General features: G+C 40.1%; 1 protein-coding gene across 2 annotated transcripts in view; it reads right to left on the bottom strand.

Moving 5' to 3' along the window:
• LOC139936038 (periodic tryptophan protein 2 homolog) overlaps positions 1-20,910 on the bottom strand; it is a 202,606-nt gene that overhangs the window by 175,192 nt on the left and 6,504 nt on the right. For both annotated transcript variants that reach the window (XM_071930749.1, XM_071930748.1), the window contains exons 8-17: positions 19,507-19,700; positions 18,811-18,954; positions 17,683-17,890; positions 16,382-16,533; positions 15,420-15,567; positions 14,491-14,641; positions 13,813-13,993; positions 13,161-13,308; positions 12,364-12,532; positions 11,424-11,642 (exon numbers count right to left, since the gene is read on the bottom strand). In XM_071930749.1, coding sequence (XP_071786850.1) covers positions 11,424-11,642; positions 12,364-12,532; positions 13,161-13,308; positions 13,813-13,993; positions 14,491-14,641; positions 15,420-15,567; positions 16,382-16,533; positions 17,683-17,890; positions 18,811-18,954; positions 19,507-19,700 — 1,714 coding nt within the window. The remainder of the gene's footprint in view (positions 1-11,423; positions 11,643-12,363; positions 12,533-13,160; positions 13,309-13,812; positions 13,994-14,490; positions 14,642-15,419; positions 15,568-16,381; positions 16,534-17,682; positions 17,891-18,810; positions 18,955-19,506; positions 19,701-20,910) is intronic.

Genomic DNA, 20,910 nt, shown 5'->3' with positions numbered 1-20,910 from the left:
AAGACTAACGCCCCCCCCACCCCTGCCCAACCAAAAAATACAATGAAAGTCATTACAGATTTAGAGTACACGGTCCATTACACAATTGACAATTTTTTTCCAAAGCATGTTATTGAGATGACATTTGAAGCAATGCCTAAATGACGGGAGGCATGAAAGAGGCATGGAAAACAGAAAATGTTTGATTTGTGTCCGCTCGCCGACAACGGCAACGGTTAAACAGTTATGATTGCCAATGAAAGAGGCCCAAAGGTCCCCTATCAAATGTCTTCCCATTCCCTTTGTCTCATTGATCACAGCCCGAGAGTGCACTCTCTTATTAACATTCATTTTCCGGAACCCACCGAGGTACCTGGCATGCTGACAACCCATCGGCACGAGTTTCCATGTAATCAATATTCTTATAATGTACTTCTCCGTTCTTTACAGTACAGCGTCAAAAACGCTGGCAAAAATATTTCATTTTCGGCCGCTGTGTTTTGTTTTCCTCTTACGACGAAGTAAACGACTGATAGGGGTGTGTCTGTCTTTTTTTACGGCGGCGATCTCACCTCCCGTGAAGAATGGAGAAGAATAAAAATGTTGCCGAGTTCAGTGCTTTTTTATAAACAGTAGCATTTTTGGCCGTCATTGATTTCGGACTGGTACGTCACAAAAGGGTGCGGGAGTATCACATCTCAGGCCGGTTTGTTTTTACTGTGCCCGAGCCAGTGTCTACTCCCCGTTGATATCACGCTTTCTGTCTTGAGTATCGCGCCTGTCAAAGGATGCTTTTTTACAATTTGGCACGTCCCTAAACAACTCTCCGGTTCTGGGGAAATTGATTGTCAAAGAGTCTGCGGCCATTGAATTAAAGACCCTGTATGGCTGACTCTTGATAATAATGTCACCCATATCATTATTCCAGAATGTCACATCGAGTGTCTGTAACATTTTGCAACACATATTTGTTTTAAGTGAGCATTCGATTTTGAAACTGTTCCAAGTCTATCATTGTGTTTTTCTTGGCTCGATTATTACCAGGAGACTACTGAATTGAGCAATGCAGACGCTTCAAAACTATCATTTTTCACATAAACAACCCTTTGAGTTTCAGACAATGGGTGGGTGAACTTTTTGGTACCGGGAAAATACAGAAAAAATGTGACATATGTGGAGATAAGATTTGAAAATGTGAACATTTCTGGAAAAATGGCTGGCAGGCCTTGGTCTCCCCTCTACTCTAGACCCATAACTTTTAAAGATGTTACAATTCAGGAGTTTTATAGGTTATATGCATCATCATAAATACAAAGCTACAGGTTTGGACACAATGTGGACTATTTCTTTATCCCTTTGGTGACTATTTTACTACTTCTTTCACGAAAGGTTAAAGGGTCAACAAGATTTGAGAAAATCCTGAAATCATGAAAAACCTTAAACCTGTTAATTACTCAAAATAATTATTAGCATGAAACCTTTCTTGGTGACAAGTAATGGGGAGAGGTTGATGGTTTAAAACATTGTAAGAAACAGCTCCCTCATGAAGTGCCATAGTTTTCGAGAAAGAAGTAATTTTCCATGAATTTGATTTTGAAGTTGAGGTCTTGAAATCAACTATCTAAACGCACACAACTTCGTGTGACAAATTTTCACAGGTTTGTTATTTTATGCATATGTTGAGATACACTGTGAAGAGATAATACAATGTTGAGATAAACTGTGAAGGCTAGCCTTTGACAATTACAAATAGTGTCCACTGCCATGCCTCAAACAAGGGTTTTTCAGTGTTGATTTTTAAGACTTTATTTTTTTAACTAAGAGAGGGGTTAGTAATATAGAATTCCGAAAAAAAGGAAAAAACTTGCCTTACCCTTACAAGAACCAGCATCACGCCTGCGGTGAACTTAATATTAAAATATTAAAATTTAAATATTGCAATTCATTTTTCAATAACTTGAAGTCCTACTGTTTATTCAGAAGAAAAACAAACAAACAAACAAACATGATATTATTGTTCAGCATTTGGAAAGGAGGGGGGGGGGGAGGAGACAGAGACTGAAAGTAAACTTTGAATTACAATCAACCCCTTCCACAAAGCAACTGAATATAATCAATGTAGGCTTAGCGCATTAAGCATCCAAATCGAGTAATTACAGAGTAGGGCGCAATGGTACACACGTTAATACCAATCGCACAGGCTTGTAGTTAGAACCTAATCATGCCATAATCACAGCCGGGTCAATGGCATTACTAACATTCTTACTACTCTCCTTACATCTATATTACCTTCCAAGTATCCCTGGTGCACTGCGTATTAAACCGCGTGGACTGATTACGCTTTTTTTATCAAGTGGTTCAAGCTCATTTAAGACTGTAGATTTTATCAAATCAATATCCAGCCGGGCTAATTCATTGTGCTTAAGTGCCGAGGCCCACGGGCAATGCCAATCAACTATTGCACCGCTGCTTTCAATAAAGTTGTACGTGTACGAGCATACAATCTGGTCATAGACAAGCACAAAATGAAAGATGAACAATAGTGGGGTGATGCCTAAACCTCATTGTATTGTACACAATTTTAAAAAAAAACGCTACATCCCAAGTCACACAAAACAAACTGATTTTAATGGGAACCTCTTCGCTTAATCTTAAAGTGGAATTTTGTCCCAATGTCAACTTGCTACGTTCATCAGTAATCTAATCTGCAAAAGGAAAGTTAATACATAAAGTTAATCACCTTGAAAATCTCAACAAGTAGCCTTGACCTTTTGTTAATGTTAAAGGCAAACCAATTTTCTTTTGTAGTGAGGGTTGCGACTACATTACAAGGCACAGAGGTTTACTGTTTGATGCTTGGCGCTATGAACAGTAGCAAAGAGCAACCTATGGAATTGTAACGTTCAACTCACAATACAGTAACGGCTCTATCATGTCTATAGTTTGCATATATAGAGTGTATCATGCGGAAAAGGTTGACAAGTTATTGGTCGTCGAGCTGCCCCCCCCTTCCCCCCGCAATGACCCGATTGTTTATGATTGCTTGTTTGTTTGTTTGTTTTCTGTGGTTGGCATGTAGATCAAGCTGTAAACGATAGCGTGTCTTGGCCAAACAACATACATGTAGCATACAGAATTCAAGTTTGGATGGCCGAATCTTCACAATATGGGTTTGAATCTCAGTCCCGACACTTGTGCCCTTGAGCAAAATACCTTAACTACAAGTGTTCATTGGTCCTAACTTGTAGATCCTGTAGCTAACATGTATTGAAATAGAACAAAATATAACTTTAAAGCTGAAGGGCCATATATATCTGCTTTGTTCACAGCATAAATTATTATTTGTGAGGCAGGTGAATGTCTTCCCCACTTTATACCAACCATTTCAAGGCCCTAAAACTGCCGTGCCGAGTTGCGAGTATGACTTTTTTCTGAACTGCTAGACTGCACTGCGGCGTTAATGTAAACCACAAATCAATGCCAATGAAAATGATCTTCATGCATGTGCCATACATTCGTTGTCTTAATTAAATTTACCACAAGACTGGCAGCAAAACGAAGATGTTAACGCGATAATGGAAAACTGTTTCCTTGAAACCCATCGTGGATGACCAGCGCCCCACATACTGTACTCCACTGCTAACAGATACGAAAAAAATTGGATTTGATAATCAACTGGTGGCATGCCCAGCACAAGCTCTAAGTAGTGAGCCCTCTGTTGACCATTTCAGTTTACTGATACAAGCTGATGGTTGGCCTTTATCGGTAGATACATGAGCTATCAACATGTACATGTATAAGACTATTAAAGGTGCTATGTCAGATTTTTGGTCGATTTGACCCTAAAATTTTGATTTAAAATTCAATAGGTATTTTGATGGGGGTCGAGAAAGTTACAAGCTTTCATTTGAGCCATTGCTCAAAAAAGAAAACGCCAATTATTAGTAGCAGTGAAATAAAGTGCTCAAAATTAGTTTTTGTCGGGATCCCGACAATATATCACGCGACCAATTCTTATGTGTTTTATAAGAAACCTTTTAAAATTTGTCATGGTTCCTGACCATTAAAAGTAAAAGTTAAACTTTTTTTCGTTGGAGCGGGTGATACTCTTTGAAATACCATTCACTCGAAAAAAATCTATTTTTTAATGTTTGGGGCAAAAAATCTGACATAGCATCTTTAATATTATATTATTGTTATTATTTGTAACCCATTTTTGGAAATCAAAATTGTTATTCATGCTAAGCTAATTTTCCTGCAACCATGTAAGCATCCTTATCAAATCTGGCCCTGGCGCTCAAGCCATCAGAGCAGGGTTTCAAATCCACGTCTTGACACTTGTGTCCCTGGGCAGTCACTTCAATACAATAATTAACTCTCATCAGACAGAAGTCAATTGAGGGCAGCGATTGTCTGAAGCCCAACGCACAACAAATCCTTGCAATACAGACTGTACATACTCCCTCTAGGGAGCTGAGATGGCCTTAGTAAAGTATCAAATGGACAATGACCTGAGTGATGATGTACTACATGTATGAGCGCAACACTTTCTGAATACTGGTCGGTCTTTACCTTCTCCTTTTCCCCACAGATATCCTCCTTTTTAAAGACAATGGACACTATTGGTAATTGTCAAAGACCAGTCTTCTCACTTGGTGTACATGTATCTCAACAATATGCATAGAATAACAAACCTGTGAAAATTTGAGCTCAATTAGTCGTCAAAGTTGCGAAATAATAATGAAAGAAAAAACACCCTTGTCACACTGAGTTGTGTGCTTTGAGATGGTTGATTTTGAGACCTCAAATTCTAAATCTGAGGTCTTGAAATCATTTTAACATAACAAACCTGTGAAAATTTGAGCTCAATTGGTCGTCGAAGTTGCGAGATAATAACGAAAGAAAAAACACCCTTGTCACCAAAGTTGTGTGCTTTCTGCTGCTTGATTTCGAGACCTCAAAAACTAATTCTGGGGTCTCGAAATCTAATTCTGAGATCTCCAAATCTAATTCGTGGAAAGTTACTTCTTTCTCGAAAACTATGCCACTTCAGAGGGAGCTGTTCCTCACAATGTTTTATACTATCAACCTCTCCCCATTACTTGTCACCAAGTAAGGTTTTATGCTAATAATTATTTTGAGTAATTACCAATAGTGTCCACTGCCTTTAAGTCTGCCTCGTTCACTAATAAATTACATATTGCTTGTTACTGGTATTCAGCTGTTGTTTGCTTATGAAATTTCATGCTAAGCAAACTCGTGTGCTTACAGGCTTTATGAAATTGGGCCCTGTTCATGCTGTTGTTTTGTTATTTAGCCTTCGAGAGAGGGTCGAAACATCAAGGTCATGAATTATTTTTCGCATTTCTGTCATAGGTCCTTTCGGTTGGTAAGCAGTTTGCAATTAGCTAATTCTGTTTTCGTGTTGTTGTCATTTAGCGTTCAAGAAAGAATCTGCTTGGGTCAAAACATCAGGGTCACAAACTATTTTGTGCCATCATACCATCAGTCCTTTTAGTTGGTAAGCAGTTTACAACAGCTAATTCCATTTTTTTTGCCCTCTTAAAGATCACACTTGCCTAGTAAACACAGGCTACACCATGATCTGGGAGGCAGGTGGTGCAGCTGATAACACATCTATGATTGATGGGGGCATCCCAGTCCCACGCACAGAGTATTCATCATGACATGACAAGTCTCCAAGTCTGAATTTCATTTTGATAAAAAAAACAAAAGGTTGATGACACGTCTCGACATCCAAGATCCTCTCTGTTAAAATCTCATTTATCAAACCTTAGTCTCTGAGATTCCGCCATCCCCCCTAAGGCATGCTGTCGACAGCACAGAGTGGTGTCCTCTTGCATGTTCGCAGACCACCTGTATCTTAATCCTCACCTCCCCAACATCATGAAGATGACATTCTCATCATTACCAGTTGATAACAAACACAAGTCTGCTCTGTGCGGGGTATTACAATCATGTAGTGTCTATAACTCACATGCAGGTTAGCAGGTGCAGAAAATGTGGGGAATCCGCCGTCACAAATTTATCACTTAATTATGCACCGCCAGTGTGAAAATAGCATTGAAACTTGTCCGCCGGACAGAAAGTCGGTACTGATCAATCAAAAACAAATGTGCTGCAAAAAAAACATTTTCATTGAGAGACGAGAGCAAGGTGAGCCAGTTTGGCTGGCCAGGCAGCGTTCTGCTGTAGGCAGTTCCACAGCAAACTCTTGAATGGAAGGTTTTCAGAACTAATTTTCTTGGCTTGATTTGTTGAGAGTTGTTAAAAGAGCGTATCATAAGTCCGGAAGCAAAAAAGCATTCAGGAAAACACGTTTCTCCTTTTTTTTCTCCTTTAAAGCGAACTAAAGCACTGTTATAATTTTGGTTTATACCCATACACCGATGTGTGTTAGCACTGTATACTTGGTACTTTCCTGAGTCCTGTGAAAAAATTTCACACACAGGCATATAACTTGGGTGGGATTTGAACCCACCACCCTTGCCATTCTAGAGCAGTGTCTAAGCAACTAGACTTCCGAGATTGCCCTGTCCCTAGAGGCAGTTCGAATCATGTTTTGGCAGCAGGTACTACAAGGATATAATAGATGTTAAACTTGCATCAGGGCTGAAGAATATTCATTTTGGTTTTTACTAGTGCTGGGCGAAGTGAAATTTTGTTATTCAGATACCGCCAACTATCCGAAATTAACCGGATATTCGAATAGTTTTTTATAAAAAAAAAAAATATTTTTTGTTGCCGCTAGATGGCGCTGTTCGTTTGTGAATGAGATCTTATGGGCGGATTGATATTAATTTTATACAGTATCACTCGGTTCATTCATAAAAATGACCGAATCTAATTTAAAGATGGCGATTTGCTTTTTCTTTTGATACGTCGGAAATGTCATTGTTTTAACTCTTCACGGAGGTGAGCATAGTTAAATACGTACTTAATTTATGCTGTTTTATGCTATCTTAATAGAAGTTTCATAAGGATTCAGACAAAACATTCATATCAGTTGTCGCCCAACGTCCGCGGATATTTGGATAAAAAAGAATATCCGGTTACTTGGTTGTAATTACAGAACTATCCGGTTTATAAATAGGTATTCGCGCCCTATGCGGATCCGGTTAAGAAAAAAAAGGCATTCGCGGTTACGGATAGGAAAACCTATTCGCCATTAACCGGATATTCGAATAATTCGCCCAGGCCTAGTTTTTACCCATACACTGGTGTGTTAGCACTGTATACTCAGTACTTACCCGAGTCACTGTACTCACCAAGAACCCAAATGGAGAAAAGACAAGAAAGTTTCAGTTTTAAATGTGGAAGGAAAGCCCCATAGAATTATTCCATGGAAACCAACGCAGTCAGGTAGGGACTGAAAACTCAATCCACATAGTGCCCCTGGTGGGATTCGAACCAGGGTTTTATATCTACGCCAACATGATCGCCTGAATACAAACTTATCCATTCAAATGACACTGTTGAAAGAAAATCGTCTGATGTTGCCCAATCAGAAAGCTACATGTAACAAACTACACAGACAACCAGCCAACTTGTCCCGCTAGAGAGACACTGAAAAAAGTCACATCAACCCGATTCTGTGTAATGTATATGACATACAATCTGAACGGCACTATACATTATTGGACCATTGCTCTCAGTTCTGATGAGTAACTCACTGTCCATACATGTAGGTTTCACTTTACAAACAACAGAAAGATGATTAATGTATCACTCGGTGCAACAAGGAGCTAATTGAAAAGCCAAAAAATGAAGGGAAAAAACAGATTTATAACGACTGGCAGACCAATCATACTGAGAGGGTCATGTTTTCATGTAAATGAAAAAAGAACTGACAAAAGTTATCAAAAAGTTGTATCCTCTTAAAGACACTGGGCACTATTGGTAATCACTGCTAGCATAAAAACCTATTTGTTAACGATCAATGGAGAGCTGGTGATAGAATAAAGCATTGTGAGAAACGGCTCCCTCTGAGGTAAACGTAGTTTTCGAGAAAGAAGTAATTTTCCACTTAAATATTTGAAGTTTATTTCAAGACCTCAGATTTTAATTTTGAGGGCTCGCAATCAGTCATCTGAAAGCACACAATTTTGTGTGACAAGGGGTGTTTTTTCTTCCATTATTATCTCGCAACTTCGACAAACAAATGAGTTTAAATTTTCACAGATTTGTTGTTTTATGCATATGTTGGGATACACCAGGAAAGAAGACTGGTCTTTGACAATTGCCAAAGGTACTTCACAGGTTTTACTGTAAACTTGAGTGTGATACCCGCTAATTGGCAGTTAAAAGACTGCCAACATTTACATGCACAAGACGGCAAACATTTACATGTACACTGCCAACAGTAGTTGTAGTACCGGCACGTTAATCAAAGGTTACTGGTTCAAGTCCCGCTATAGTAAATATTTCTTTGTCTAACCCCAATTTATTTACCCAAGTAAGTTTCCTTTATGGTTTAAAACTTGACATTTGAAATAAAAAAGTTGCATCCCCTTAAAGGGAAGGTACACATTGGTAATTGTCAAAGACCAGTAATCTCACTTGGTGTATCCCATCATATGCATAAAATAACAAGCCTGTGAAAGTTTGGGCTCAATCGGTCATCGAAGTTGCGAGAAAATGATGACAGAAAAAACACCCTTGTTGGACGAATTTGTGTGCTTTCAGATAGGAATAAAAGACTTCTAGCTAGAAGTCTTTTATTATTTTAGTGAGAAATTACCTCTTTCTCAAAAACTACATTACTTCAGAGGGAGTCATTTCCCACAATGTTTTATACTATCAAGAGCTCTCCAATGCTCATTACCAAGTCAGTTTTTAAGTTAATATTTATTTTGAGTAATTACCAAACGTGTACCTTCCCTTTAAGGTGATCCCCCTGGCTGCCGCTTCCGAGGTCCTATCGAAAAACTTGGGTGAGATCCCTTATCTACAGTGCAGTTACAGGTTGTATGACTTTTTACTTGCACCCCAAACAAAGACATTGACAAAATAGGGAGACCGCCAACATCAGGGCTAGATACATGTAGCTCAGTTGGTCAAATGGCCGCACTTAAATCAAAGGTCCCACATTAGGGAAAGACTACATGTATGTATCCTAGGGTCAGGCCATTAACTACTTTTGCAACATTAGGGGTAGATACCTCAGTTGGTAGAGCATGGGCTTGTTAATACTCCTGTTAGATCCAGGGGTCGAAATTGCCACTGGCCCGCTAGCCCGGGACTACCAGATTTACAGCCGGGCTACTGATTTTTCCAGTTTGATAGCCCGACGGGCTAGTGGAAAAACAATGCAAAAAATCATCATTACAAACAACAAAGAACTGTGCTATGGTGTATTGTAAAGTTTAAGCTGTGACTCGAGACATAATGTGTCTTTCGGGCTACCAAAATCTCATCAGGGCTACTAAAAATTATTGGTTACTAGCCCTGCTGACTACCATGAAAATACACTTAATTTCGACCCCTGTAGATCATACATGCTTATCATCCTCACAGGCATGTGTACTAACAGTCTGATTAGCAGACCCATCATTTCTTTCTGTCACACCATTACATTGTTAACGAGGCCTGAATCAAATAAGTCTGGCGCCTAATACGACTTGACATCATTATCACCACAAGTCCCCAAAGGGACTCACGACACTGAAGACTTGGGCAATTGAGCTCAAGATGATTTATGCACAGTGAAATCTATTACATACACAAAGCAGGCCTACTACTCCATGGAAGCAAGGGATTGCCTCCAGTACCTCTGGGCCCAACTCCATAGAGCTGCTAAGCACAAAAATTTGCTTAGCATTAAATTTCTTCCTTGATAAAAACAGGTTTACCAACCAAATTTCCATTTGATTTTCAGGATAAGCAAACAAATGCTGAACACCAGTAACAAGCAATATGCAACAAATGAAAATTTGGCTGGTAATCCTGTTTTTTTCTGGGAAGAAATTTCATGCTTAGCAAATTTGTGTGCTTAGCAGCTCTATAAAATTGGGCCCAAGTCATTGCCTCGGTGCCCCTCGTAACATTCCTATACAAAATTACAATATCCTCATAGAGGTGCACAGTGTACACAAGTACATAGTGTATATCATACATAGGTGTTGAGCAAAACAACTGTAACACTAATGCTTTTTAGCATCTTTCTGTTGTTGTCCAATGTTCTTAAAGGCAGTGGACACTATTGGTAATTACTCAAAATAATTATTAGCATAAAACCTTACTTGCTGACGGGCAAAAGAGAGCTGTTGATAGAACAAAACATTGTGAGAAACAGCTCCCTCTAAAGTGACATAGTTTTCGAGAAAGAATTTGATTTCGAGACCTCATGTTTAGAATTTGAGGTCTCGAAATCAACCAACTAAACGCACACAACTTCGTGTGACAAGGGTGTTTTTTCTTTCATTATTATCTCGCAACTTCGACGACCAATTGGGCTCAAATTTTCACAGGTTTGTTATTTTATGCATATGTTGAGATACCAATAACATGGGTGGGAAAAAGAATCAAGTACATTCCAGTTTGAATCCCACAGGAGCAGCCAGTTTTTGTTCCCTAAATACCATAGAAGCATAGAGTAAACAGTATTAATTATTCATCGGTGTTTAGCATACAACTAAAACACTGATGCTTTGTTACAACAAAGCTAAGAAAAAAATCAAATACATTCCAGTTAAAATCCCACACGAGCAGCAATTTTTGTTCTCTTCTACAATCCTAAGTTTAAACGAATACACTTTCTTATCGGACATCGGTGTTGAGCAAAACAACTAAAACATTGATGTTGATGTTGTGTAGACCTCAAGGGAATTAAGAGTGAGCAAAATCAAATACCATCCAGAACACCAGCATCCAATGTCATGGTGCTGCTTAGCGAAGAATTCTGAGCTTACAGAACCATGTCAAGCTTGTAAATCAATGTGCAGTTAGAGCAGAACTCTGCACTAAGCAGTGCCATTAGCCTGGTTGAGATACATGTATGGTGGACACTATGGAACTGCACTGCTTGGTTTGGGTTGACACCGATACATTTACCCAAACTGAATCATGCTCTAGTATGTGTCCACCTCAAAATGGCTTACGAAATTGAGCTATGGGGCACGTCTATAGCGCTGCTTAACGGTAAGCAAATTTTCATGCTAGCTTAAGCAGAAAAACTTCCTTCAGCATAAACATATTTAACAAAAAAATTAGGTGGCTAAATCACTTGTTCGCCATGGATTTGCATTGTTGTGTCATTCCTTTTCATACAGTAAGCACCGGAAGGTTAGCATACAGTTAGCAGCTCTATGGATTGGAAACCTTCGCAGCAAGCACAAAATCAGCCATTATGCAGCTCTATGAAATTGGGCTCAGAACAAAAGAAGATATTTCAGCTGCTATATCGAAAAAGAAATGAAACTTACCTTGCTCAAACGGGATAGATTCGACAATCTCCTGTATTAACCTCGTTTCGTTAAGACGGAAGCTGAGCATGAGGGCGCTGCTCCATTCCTCGCGCTGTAACGTCTCCCGCACCAGCTTCGGCGTGATCTCCAGTGTCAAATCAAAGGGGTCAAAGGTCAGGCTGTTGTCAAGTGAGTAGACAAGTAAGCCTTCTGTTGTGGTCGCTGCAAACTGTCTCCCTAGATAAAGTGATGGGGTGAAACACAATTTCAATTTTGGAGAGTGTCTTCATTAAATTATATTTACATTTGTATATTCTTAATGGTTTGAGGGTTGTCAAAAAAAAAAAAATTATTTTTCATTACAGGTAAGATTAAGTACTTAATTCAGGATGAAAAATACAAATTATGATTCTAAAGCTGAAGACTTAAAAAATTCCCTAGTAAATATAAATGCATTTGCAAGATGTCTAAATCTATAATAAGCACAAGGGGGCAAAGCAGTTTGGGAACTCATTTAGAGTTAATCATTTGGTTGTTTGGTCACTTCAAAATCCTCAATTGGGGGTATGAGGATTTACACGGTACACAGTCAACCCTCCTACAGTGTGACTATTCAATATTATTCACTGTGGTTTTGAAAGTAATGTTTTGAAAGTAACCACTCAATATCTTCCCCATGCTTCTTCCCCCACGCTTTTGAATGATGGATAAACTATGCCAACCTGCAATATTATCAAATAATGTCAACCCTCCTACTGCAAGACCATTCAACATCATCCACCGCGGTTTGGAGTTATAGAAAAGCTATAGATGGATTGCACATGACGTAATTGACCACCATCTTTGATGTAGAGCAATGGAAAAGAGCTTGCTTGAAAGCGCTGCCAACAACTCTCAGCCAATGATGGCCTTTCATCAAAGATGGCAGCCAATGCAAAGGGTTTTTTGAAGTATTTACCTGTGGGTGAGAATTTGACCCCTGACACATTGACCTCCGGCTTGAAGAAGCGTGAGCTCATATCGCCCTTGGTCACACCGGGTAGACTGAGTGCTTGAGAGTGGTCCTCCTCACCGTCGATTAGAGCAACGTTTCCAAACTCAGTCATCTTACGCCGATTCAGAAACTCCTGAGAAAATGATAGTAATTTTTTGTTGTAATATGGAGCTTAAATTTATGGAGAGCTACAAGTGTGGCCCTTTGCACACTATCTCCTATCCCTGGGATATTCAGCCTTGGAGAGGCCCCAGGGCTATTTTCTGGGTTATGCCCACTTGCCCGGTAGATCACAGGTAAAACAATCCAAGTGTGGAAGGGCCAACAAAGCGGTCAAACCAACTTGACATCAACTTCAGCAGAAATGAACATTGCCAGTCTCGTTACCATGGTAGAGAAACACTGAAAATCATCGCTGATTGGCTAAACAAAAGTGACTGTTTTGCATGTTAAAAACATTCTGGTGCTGAAAAAGACTGGTACATGCGTGTAAAAAATGCACTTATTTTGATGCAACACATTTTCAATGATGCATCTTTTGACAGGGCATTCTGCGCAGTATGTAACACAATATGGATCAACCACAGGACTCATTCAAATGCCCAAGAATAATTTAAAGTCACATTTCCAAGGGTTATAATTGAGCAAGGCATCTGGGAAAATAAATAAAATGGTGTGGGGAGATCTTACACCACTCCTTAAAAAATTCACTAAGGTACGACTCAACAAATAATGGTGGGGAGAGATTATCGGCCACAAACCTCCATCGCGTCCAGAGAGAGATTACACGACACCTGAAACCTCTTCATCAGTATCTGCTCTTGGATATTGTAGATACAGATGTTCTTGGATTTACCCGCGGCCAAAATGCACGTCCCGTCAGCCGAATAGCACAATGTGTTAAAAGATCTGAAATGTAAACAGATCACTCAAATCAGCATTCAATGGAGTGTGGGAGGTTCAAAGTCATGTGCCCAATTTCATAGAGCTGCTTAAACAAAAAGTCATGCTTAACAATGTTCTGCGAAGCAAAAAAAAAAAGCAGGATACCAGTCATAGATTATATATAGGATATATGGTATTTAAGCTGGTTAACTCTCTCCAATAAGTACAATTTTTCTTGGTACATTACTCTGGCAATGCAAAGGTCGTGGGTCCGAATCCCAGTGATTTGCCGTTGGATTTATTTCACAGAACTCAGGAGTATACAGTGCTTAAAACACATTGGTGTAAAGGTTAAACCAACTTAGGACTAGTCTTAGGAGAAATGAAAATTGTACGGCTAGTCCTAAGTTAGGATGAGTAATGCGTCCTAACTAGAGGTAAGAATAGTCTTAACTCTTTGTGAAACCCACCCCAGAAGCCTTATTTCACTGGACGTGAAAAAAAAGAAGAGAAATTTATAAAGTTTACCTCGCTGCCGCTGATGTTTTTGCAGTCACCATATCACCCTCTCTCCTCCCCCCGCCGAGGTCATGCTTCCCCTCTACTGAACCAGTCTGAGTGGTCGTCTGTATATCCCAGAATGATATCTGACCATCCAGAGTAGCTACGGCCAGCTGGTGACCGTCAGGGCTAAAGCAAACTGCAAGCGCTGTCGGCAAAAAAACACACAAATCTAGCGGTTAAATTTGCACGCCTAAATTTGTAAACTTGATTTGTGACTTGTCACCAAGAAACCACTTGATGGTGTAACATGATCTTACTGCAGACCTTACTAGATTGTGTCTCCACCATGCAAAGTTTCAAATCCTACTCATGCACATGGTGTTATTTCAGACCTAACTTGCGAAGCCAAGGACTCTCAGAAAAGCAAACTAAATCACTGTACTTGCCAAGAACCCATGGAGTGAAGACAAGGAAGGAAGTTTTAGTTATAGATAGGGACGACAAGATAAGTATTTCAGGGAAAACCCACACAGTCAAATAGAGACTGAAAACCCAATCCACAAAGTGCCCCCAGCGGGATTCGAACTTTGGTCCTAGAGGTGGAATGCGAGGAAAGATACAACTACGCCAACCCGATCACCAGGTTCAAATCCTACTGCCTGGTCTGGTCATTGATCAATATTCAGACAACAAAATACTCACCATCAGTCATGACCTGTAACGTCTCTCGGGCTCCTTTGTGCTGATAAACATTCCAGAGTTTGACCGTCTTATCCCATGATGCACTAGCCAACATGTCCGCCGCCGAGCTGAAACTCAGGCATGAAATTGGACCTTCATGACCCGCAAGAACCTACAATACAAACAAATAAAAAATAAAACCATTAGTAGGACGTGAACTCCGCTCTTGAAGGGGCACATCAATTCCTCTGGTAAGGGGAAGAATGAGGAAAATGTCATTTAGTGTTGGAGTTTTGCAAAGGGCAAAAGCACAGGGAACCACAGCAATAGACCGATCCATTAGGCTCCGCCCACGACGCACGTGTGAGCAAGAACACGTGAGCCTCTCCAATGCCTTTTTGCACAACTCTGCCGCGCGCGCCAAGCATACACGCACACATGTAAGACTTTATTTGTCGGACCTACGTTGCGTTGTGATTGGTCAGTAACCGTGGGTTATTTTTGGGCACGCTTTATGGACTAATTTTCAGGTGTGTTACTTGTACTTCGCAGAGGTGACAGAGGCTATTGCCTTCGCACCTTGTCATTGCCTTGATGCCCCTTGTAATGTTCCAGTCGAAAGAAATGCCCTGCCATTATGAACTTCACGCCCCAAATTAAATTTGTAGGTGGCATATTTGACTCACAGAAGTTCGAAACTTATGTGCTATGGTTTTAATTTTAAGCGCTTAAACTTGCGCATTGAGCTACTTATGCTCGACGTGGATAGAAATTCAATGCAAATTTTCATTAAGAGTGCATGAGGCTTAACTACCAGATTTGTACGCAATTTGTTTACGTTTTAAAAATGTTTTTAACGGAAAGGTATTTACAAATAGGAACGAAAGAGTGGTGACTCAGTCTTAAACAGCCATTAAAGACCTTGCAGGGAAATCAGCGTAACGACATACCTCTAACAATCTGCCAGTTTGCATTGACCAGAGGAAGATCTCAAAGCTATCCTGTGCACCGGCAGCGATCAGCTCGCCGCTAGAATCCACACCCAAGCATGCAAACTGGGCGGGGTGGGGCGAGGTGAAGGTACGGAAGTTACGATATCTGAAACAGAGCAATCAAGTTGTTTAAAACACTTAACAGAGAAAAAGAATATTAAATGAGTGAGTGGAGAAAGAGAATTGTTGAGCAATGCTGGGATCCTTGTACTGATTTAAAATAACAGACTGATGCAAGCAAGCGAAAAGAAATATAGTCCAGCAGTTTGGCTACTTCACTGAACTACCTCACTAACTGGCATTCCAATTTGAGTAGGCATAAACAAATGGGCCATACTATACACAACCTACTGAAGGTAAATTAAACCAGAAAAACAAATCTCCCAGGTGTAAGTGCTGCAGAGATTAGAATAATAATAAGCTCCCTTGCACCAACAAGAAGATACCTAGAACAGCACATACATGTAGGTCCTTCTGGCCACCCGGACCCAATTTCATAGAGCTGCTTAAACATTATGCTTACCAGAAAAAAAGTTACCCACTAAAATACCATTATACATTTACAGAATGTAACTGGTATCCTGCTTAGTTGTGCTAAGCAGAAAAATGTTAAGCAATATTTTCTGCAAGGAGAAACTATAAATAAATAGTAAACTTGCAGGTACAACCATGTGTAAATCTGTTTCGGTGAGAGTTGTCAGAAAAGTCGGTTTGGTCTCGACGTTTTGAACAGTATACTCTGCTTGTCTTCAGGAGAAACAAGAATCAAGGAGCAAAAGGAATTATTGTTTGAAGCTTTTAATGGTGTGGAAAAATAAGGAGAAACTATAAATATTTTCCGTGTCTTGTAAAATCACCACCGGAAGAATGGTACTAAAATGTCCTTTCATGATGTTGGGGAACTCTGACTATGGACTTACCTGTGTAGATCAAACGCTCTGACTGTGCCGTCGAGTGAAGCAGACACGATAACCTTCCCTGCTTTACCACTGATGGTAATCCCTGTGATTGTGGCTGTGTGTTCAGTGAATGTCACAAAGCATAACCCGCTACTGCTGTTCCACACCTTTACCTACAATTATCAAAAGACAACCTTTTATTTTTCATTTTCAAGTGATAATCCCTGTGATTGTGGCTGTGTGTTCAGTAAATGTCACAAAGCATAACCCGCTACTGCTGTTCCACACCTTTACCTACAATTATCAAAAGACAACCTTTTATTTTTCATTTTCAAGTGATAATCCCTGTGATTGTGGCTGTGTGTTCAGTGAATGTCACAAAGCATAACCCGCCATTCGCTCGGCCCCAGCAGCCAGTCTATCCAGGACCGCTGGGATGGGCTAATCCCTTGAACAGATTCTTGTTCAGGAAGTACGTCATGCGTACAGTGCATAGAAATAAAGGTGCAGTGTTGAGTGTGATGCATGATGGGACTACGCATTATTAAAACGATGAGCGTGCATGATGCGTTTGCCCATCCCAGTGCCTTTGGTTAAAGCAAGGCGCTGGGGACGAGCGAAAACCCGCTACTGCTGAGTGGGGTGCCACTCAGGAGCCAGTCAACCCCTATAAGAACTAGAGGGCGCACTGTCCTATCTACGCGCCCCGGCATGCGTGCAGGCGGCCATTTTCTAAGTTGACAAAACAGCCATCTCACAGCGTGTGTTTGTGTTGCCATTTTGTAAGTTGAACAAACAGCATCGCGTGAGCGTTCAATAAAAAAAACTCAAACGTGTATTTCATATCCAATGCGCGTACAGAATGGCGCGCTTGTCATATTGCGGTCCTGTCGCGTTTGTGCAAGCAGCATCACCAGTGCGCCCTCTAGTTCTTATATATAACTCTATGATTTTGATCCATATAGTGTCATTGTCAGTTTCAATGGTCTGTATTAAGCTTTGTCACTAGTCCATATTTTCATTAATTAGGGTCAAGTTTCAACATTGAACTAGCCAGCCGGACAACTTGGAAGTGAATTTTGACTGTTCATTTGGGTGTTTTAACTGATACTTGGCAAGCTGTTCAGTGTTACAGGAGAATACTGACTCTTAAAAGAATCTTTTAAATAGAACAATGCGACCAGTCTTTACAGTAATAAAAAAAAACACAGTGGTCGGTATTCGGAACAAAATGTAAAACTATTTGTAGGGGCTTGGAAATAATGTACTATACTATTTGTAGGGGGTTAGGTTTAATTAAAAACACATCATGAGTTCTCTACCTTTCCGTCCTGACCACCAGTGGCTAAGAGTTGACCGTCCGGTGAGAAGTCCAAGCAGGTCATGTTGTTATGATGGCCCTGTTGTTTCAGGACATAGCACTCGCTCTGCCACTCCCAGACCAGTAACTGACCGAGACCGGAACAGCCAAACGCAATCCAGTCCCCAGGCTGATTGAAACACACTGCCGCTATACACTGGTTGGATATACTGGGATATAGAATGGATATGGGTATAGAGCTTAGAATACAGTATCATGGTCAACCCTCCTACTGTCTGACCATTCAATATCACCCACTGGTTTTGAATATTAGAAAACTATCCAAGTCTGCAATATGCACAGTACCCAGTAAACCCTTCTACTGTCTGACCATTCAATATCATCAGCTGTGGTTTTGAATGATTGTGTCAGACTACAATATAACATTATGTGTTGAAGGCATCTACATAGTACATAGTCAACTCTCTTACTGTCTGACCATTCAATATCATCGCATTCAATATCATCGACTGTGGTTTTGAATGATATATACACTGTGCCAGCCTGCAATATGATATTATGTGGTGAGTGCATCTCCGCGGTACATAGTCAACCCTCTTACTGTTTGACCATTCAATATCATCTACTGTGGTTTTGAATGATATACACACTGTGTCAGACTACAATATGATATGATTTGGGTGAAGGCATCTACATAGTACATAGTCAACCCTCCTACTGTCTGACCATTCAATATCATCCACTGTAGTTTTGGATGATATATACCCTGTGCCAGCCTACAATATGATATGATGTGGTGAAGGCATCTACAAAGTACAAAGTACTTTGACCATTCAGTATCATCCATGAGAGATCAGGTTGGCGTAGTGGTATCTTTCCCAACCTGGATTAGGTTATCAGTCACTACCTGACTGCGTGGGTTTTCTCTGGAATATTTCTTTGGGGTTTTCCTCCCACATCTAAAACTGAACACTTCCTTCCTTGTCTTCTCCCTGATAGATTATTGGCTAGTACAGTTATTAAGTTCGCTTTTCTGAGAGTCCACGTCTTCACAACCAGAATAAATTCAATGAAAAAAGTGATAAATAAACAATACAGCTGTATAAATTAACCAATAGGAGTGACATACCTGAGCGAATGAATGAGCGTACATTCAGGCAGCTCGTGAATGTGAAATGTTCCAGATTCGAATCCCGTCACCAACATGTGGTTCTTCTTGTGAAAGTCGGCGCATGTTAGATGCGTGAAGTCGCCTTCCTTATTCAAGAAATGCCTGCGATTGGGAAACAAATTATGACACATGCTTGGTGTGAATAACAATAATACTAATGTAGGTTCCCATACAGCGCTTTATCACGCCCTTAGGGGCGTATCAAAGAGCTCAGTATTTTGACCTGCAAGGTATGTGGAGCTACATTTTTAAGTATGAGACCTATTCCTTTCTAGCATCATGTAATGGTTTACAAGGGGATGTGGCGTAATATGCTGCCGATCAAACCAGGAACACAGGGGACAACCTCTCCAATTAGTGCAACAGGTTCTTTTACATGCATAACACAACACAACAAAACACACAGGACCAACTGCTTTATGTCCCATCCAAGGACGAAGCATGATGTCAATTTGGCATAAAATCTTGAAAGTTACAATATTTTCTTTACAGACCTAATTAGGTGTTATACATGTATAAGTTCTTATTGTCAATTATCTATTTGAAGAGTTCAAAACCCAGTTTTGTGTTTTTGGCAGGATGTGCCTGCTTTCAGAAGGGCGCATCACACACAAAAATGAAACAGCTTCAACCCAATCTAACGATACAACATACCTCGCTAGTCTCTTGTACAAAGCCTTGCTTCCTTCTTTCACAACAATCTCCGCTGCTCTCTTTTTAGCAGACAGCGGTCTTTCAGCCTTGATGCCAAGATTACTAGCTGGACGCTTCTCCATGGGTCGTAGCTCCTGTAACTCTGTATCACATTCCCACACCAGGACCTCGCCTTTACGGCTAACACTATACAACTGAGATTGGAAACGTTAAGGAGAGGATTTCGCATCTTTATTAAAGGCGGAGGACACTACTGGTAATTACTGTAAATAACTGTTAGCATAAAAGCTTACTTGGTATCGAGCAATGTAGAGCTGTTGCTAGTGTAAAACATTGAGAGAAACGGCTCCCTCTGAGGTAACTGTAGTTTTTAAGAAAGAGGTAATTTCTTACTCAAGCCTGGCTTTCAGGCCTGAAGAGAAGCCTTTCATTAGGAATCTAAAAGCACACAAATTTTTGCAACAATGGTGTTTTTTCTTTAAAGCCATTGGATCCTGTCGGTACAGAAAAAAAAAAAAAAGTTCACAGATTTACAAATAACTTACAGGGTTTACAGAAGGTAATGGTGAAAGACTTCTCTTGAAATATTATTCCATGAAAGGCTTTACTTTTTGAGAAAACAGTAAAACAATATCAATTCTCGTTAGCGAGAATTACGGATTTATTTTAAACACATGTCATGACACGGCGAAACGTGCGGATACACGGGTGGGTTTTCCCGTTATTTTCTCCAGACTCCGATGACCGATTGAGCCTAAATTTTCACAGGTTTGTTATTTGATATAGAAGTTGTGATACACGAAGTGTGGGCCTTGGACAATAGTGTTGATCGAAAGGGTCCAATGGCTTTAAACGGCTCCCTCTGAGGTAACATAGTTTTTAAGAAAGAGTTAATTTCTCACTCAAGCCTGGCTTTCAGGCCTGGAGCCTTTCATTAGGCATCTGTAAGCACACACATTTGTGCAACAGGGGTGTTTTTCTTTCATTATTCTATTGCAACTTTGATAACCAAATGAGTCTTAATTTATACATGGATTCCAAATTTGTTATGTTGGGATACACCAAGTGAGAATACTTGTCTTTGACAATTACAAGCAGTAGCTCAGCACACAATTAGGTAACACAGATTTAGGTTACCAGCCAGAATATCATGTCACATCTACTACCTGATTGGTATCCTGCTCATTTGGGCTTGGCAGTCATTTCTTAAGCAACATTTTCTGCTTAAGCAGCTCCATGAAATTCGGCCCTAATGACTGCTTCGCAAATTTCCATAGTGAATCTATGGGGCTAAACAAAGGTGAGTAGCTACATGTATAAACGAAATTAAACTATAAATTGTTCAATACACAAAAAAAACTTGGACAAACTTGTACCCAATACAATTCACAAAAACCTTAGATG

The sequence above is a fragment of the Asterias amurensis genome, chromosome 4 (assembly GCF_032118995.1).
Source record: "Asterias amurensis chromosome 4, ASM3211899v1".
Lineage (NCBI taxonomy): Eukaryota > Metazoa > Echinodermata > Asteroidea > Forcipulatida > Asteriidae > Asterias > Asterias amurensis.
Note: the sequence above shows the minus strand (reverse complement) of the source record. Positions and strands in the feature narration are given on the sequence as shown.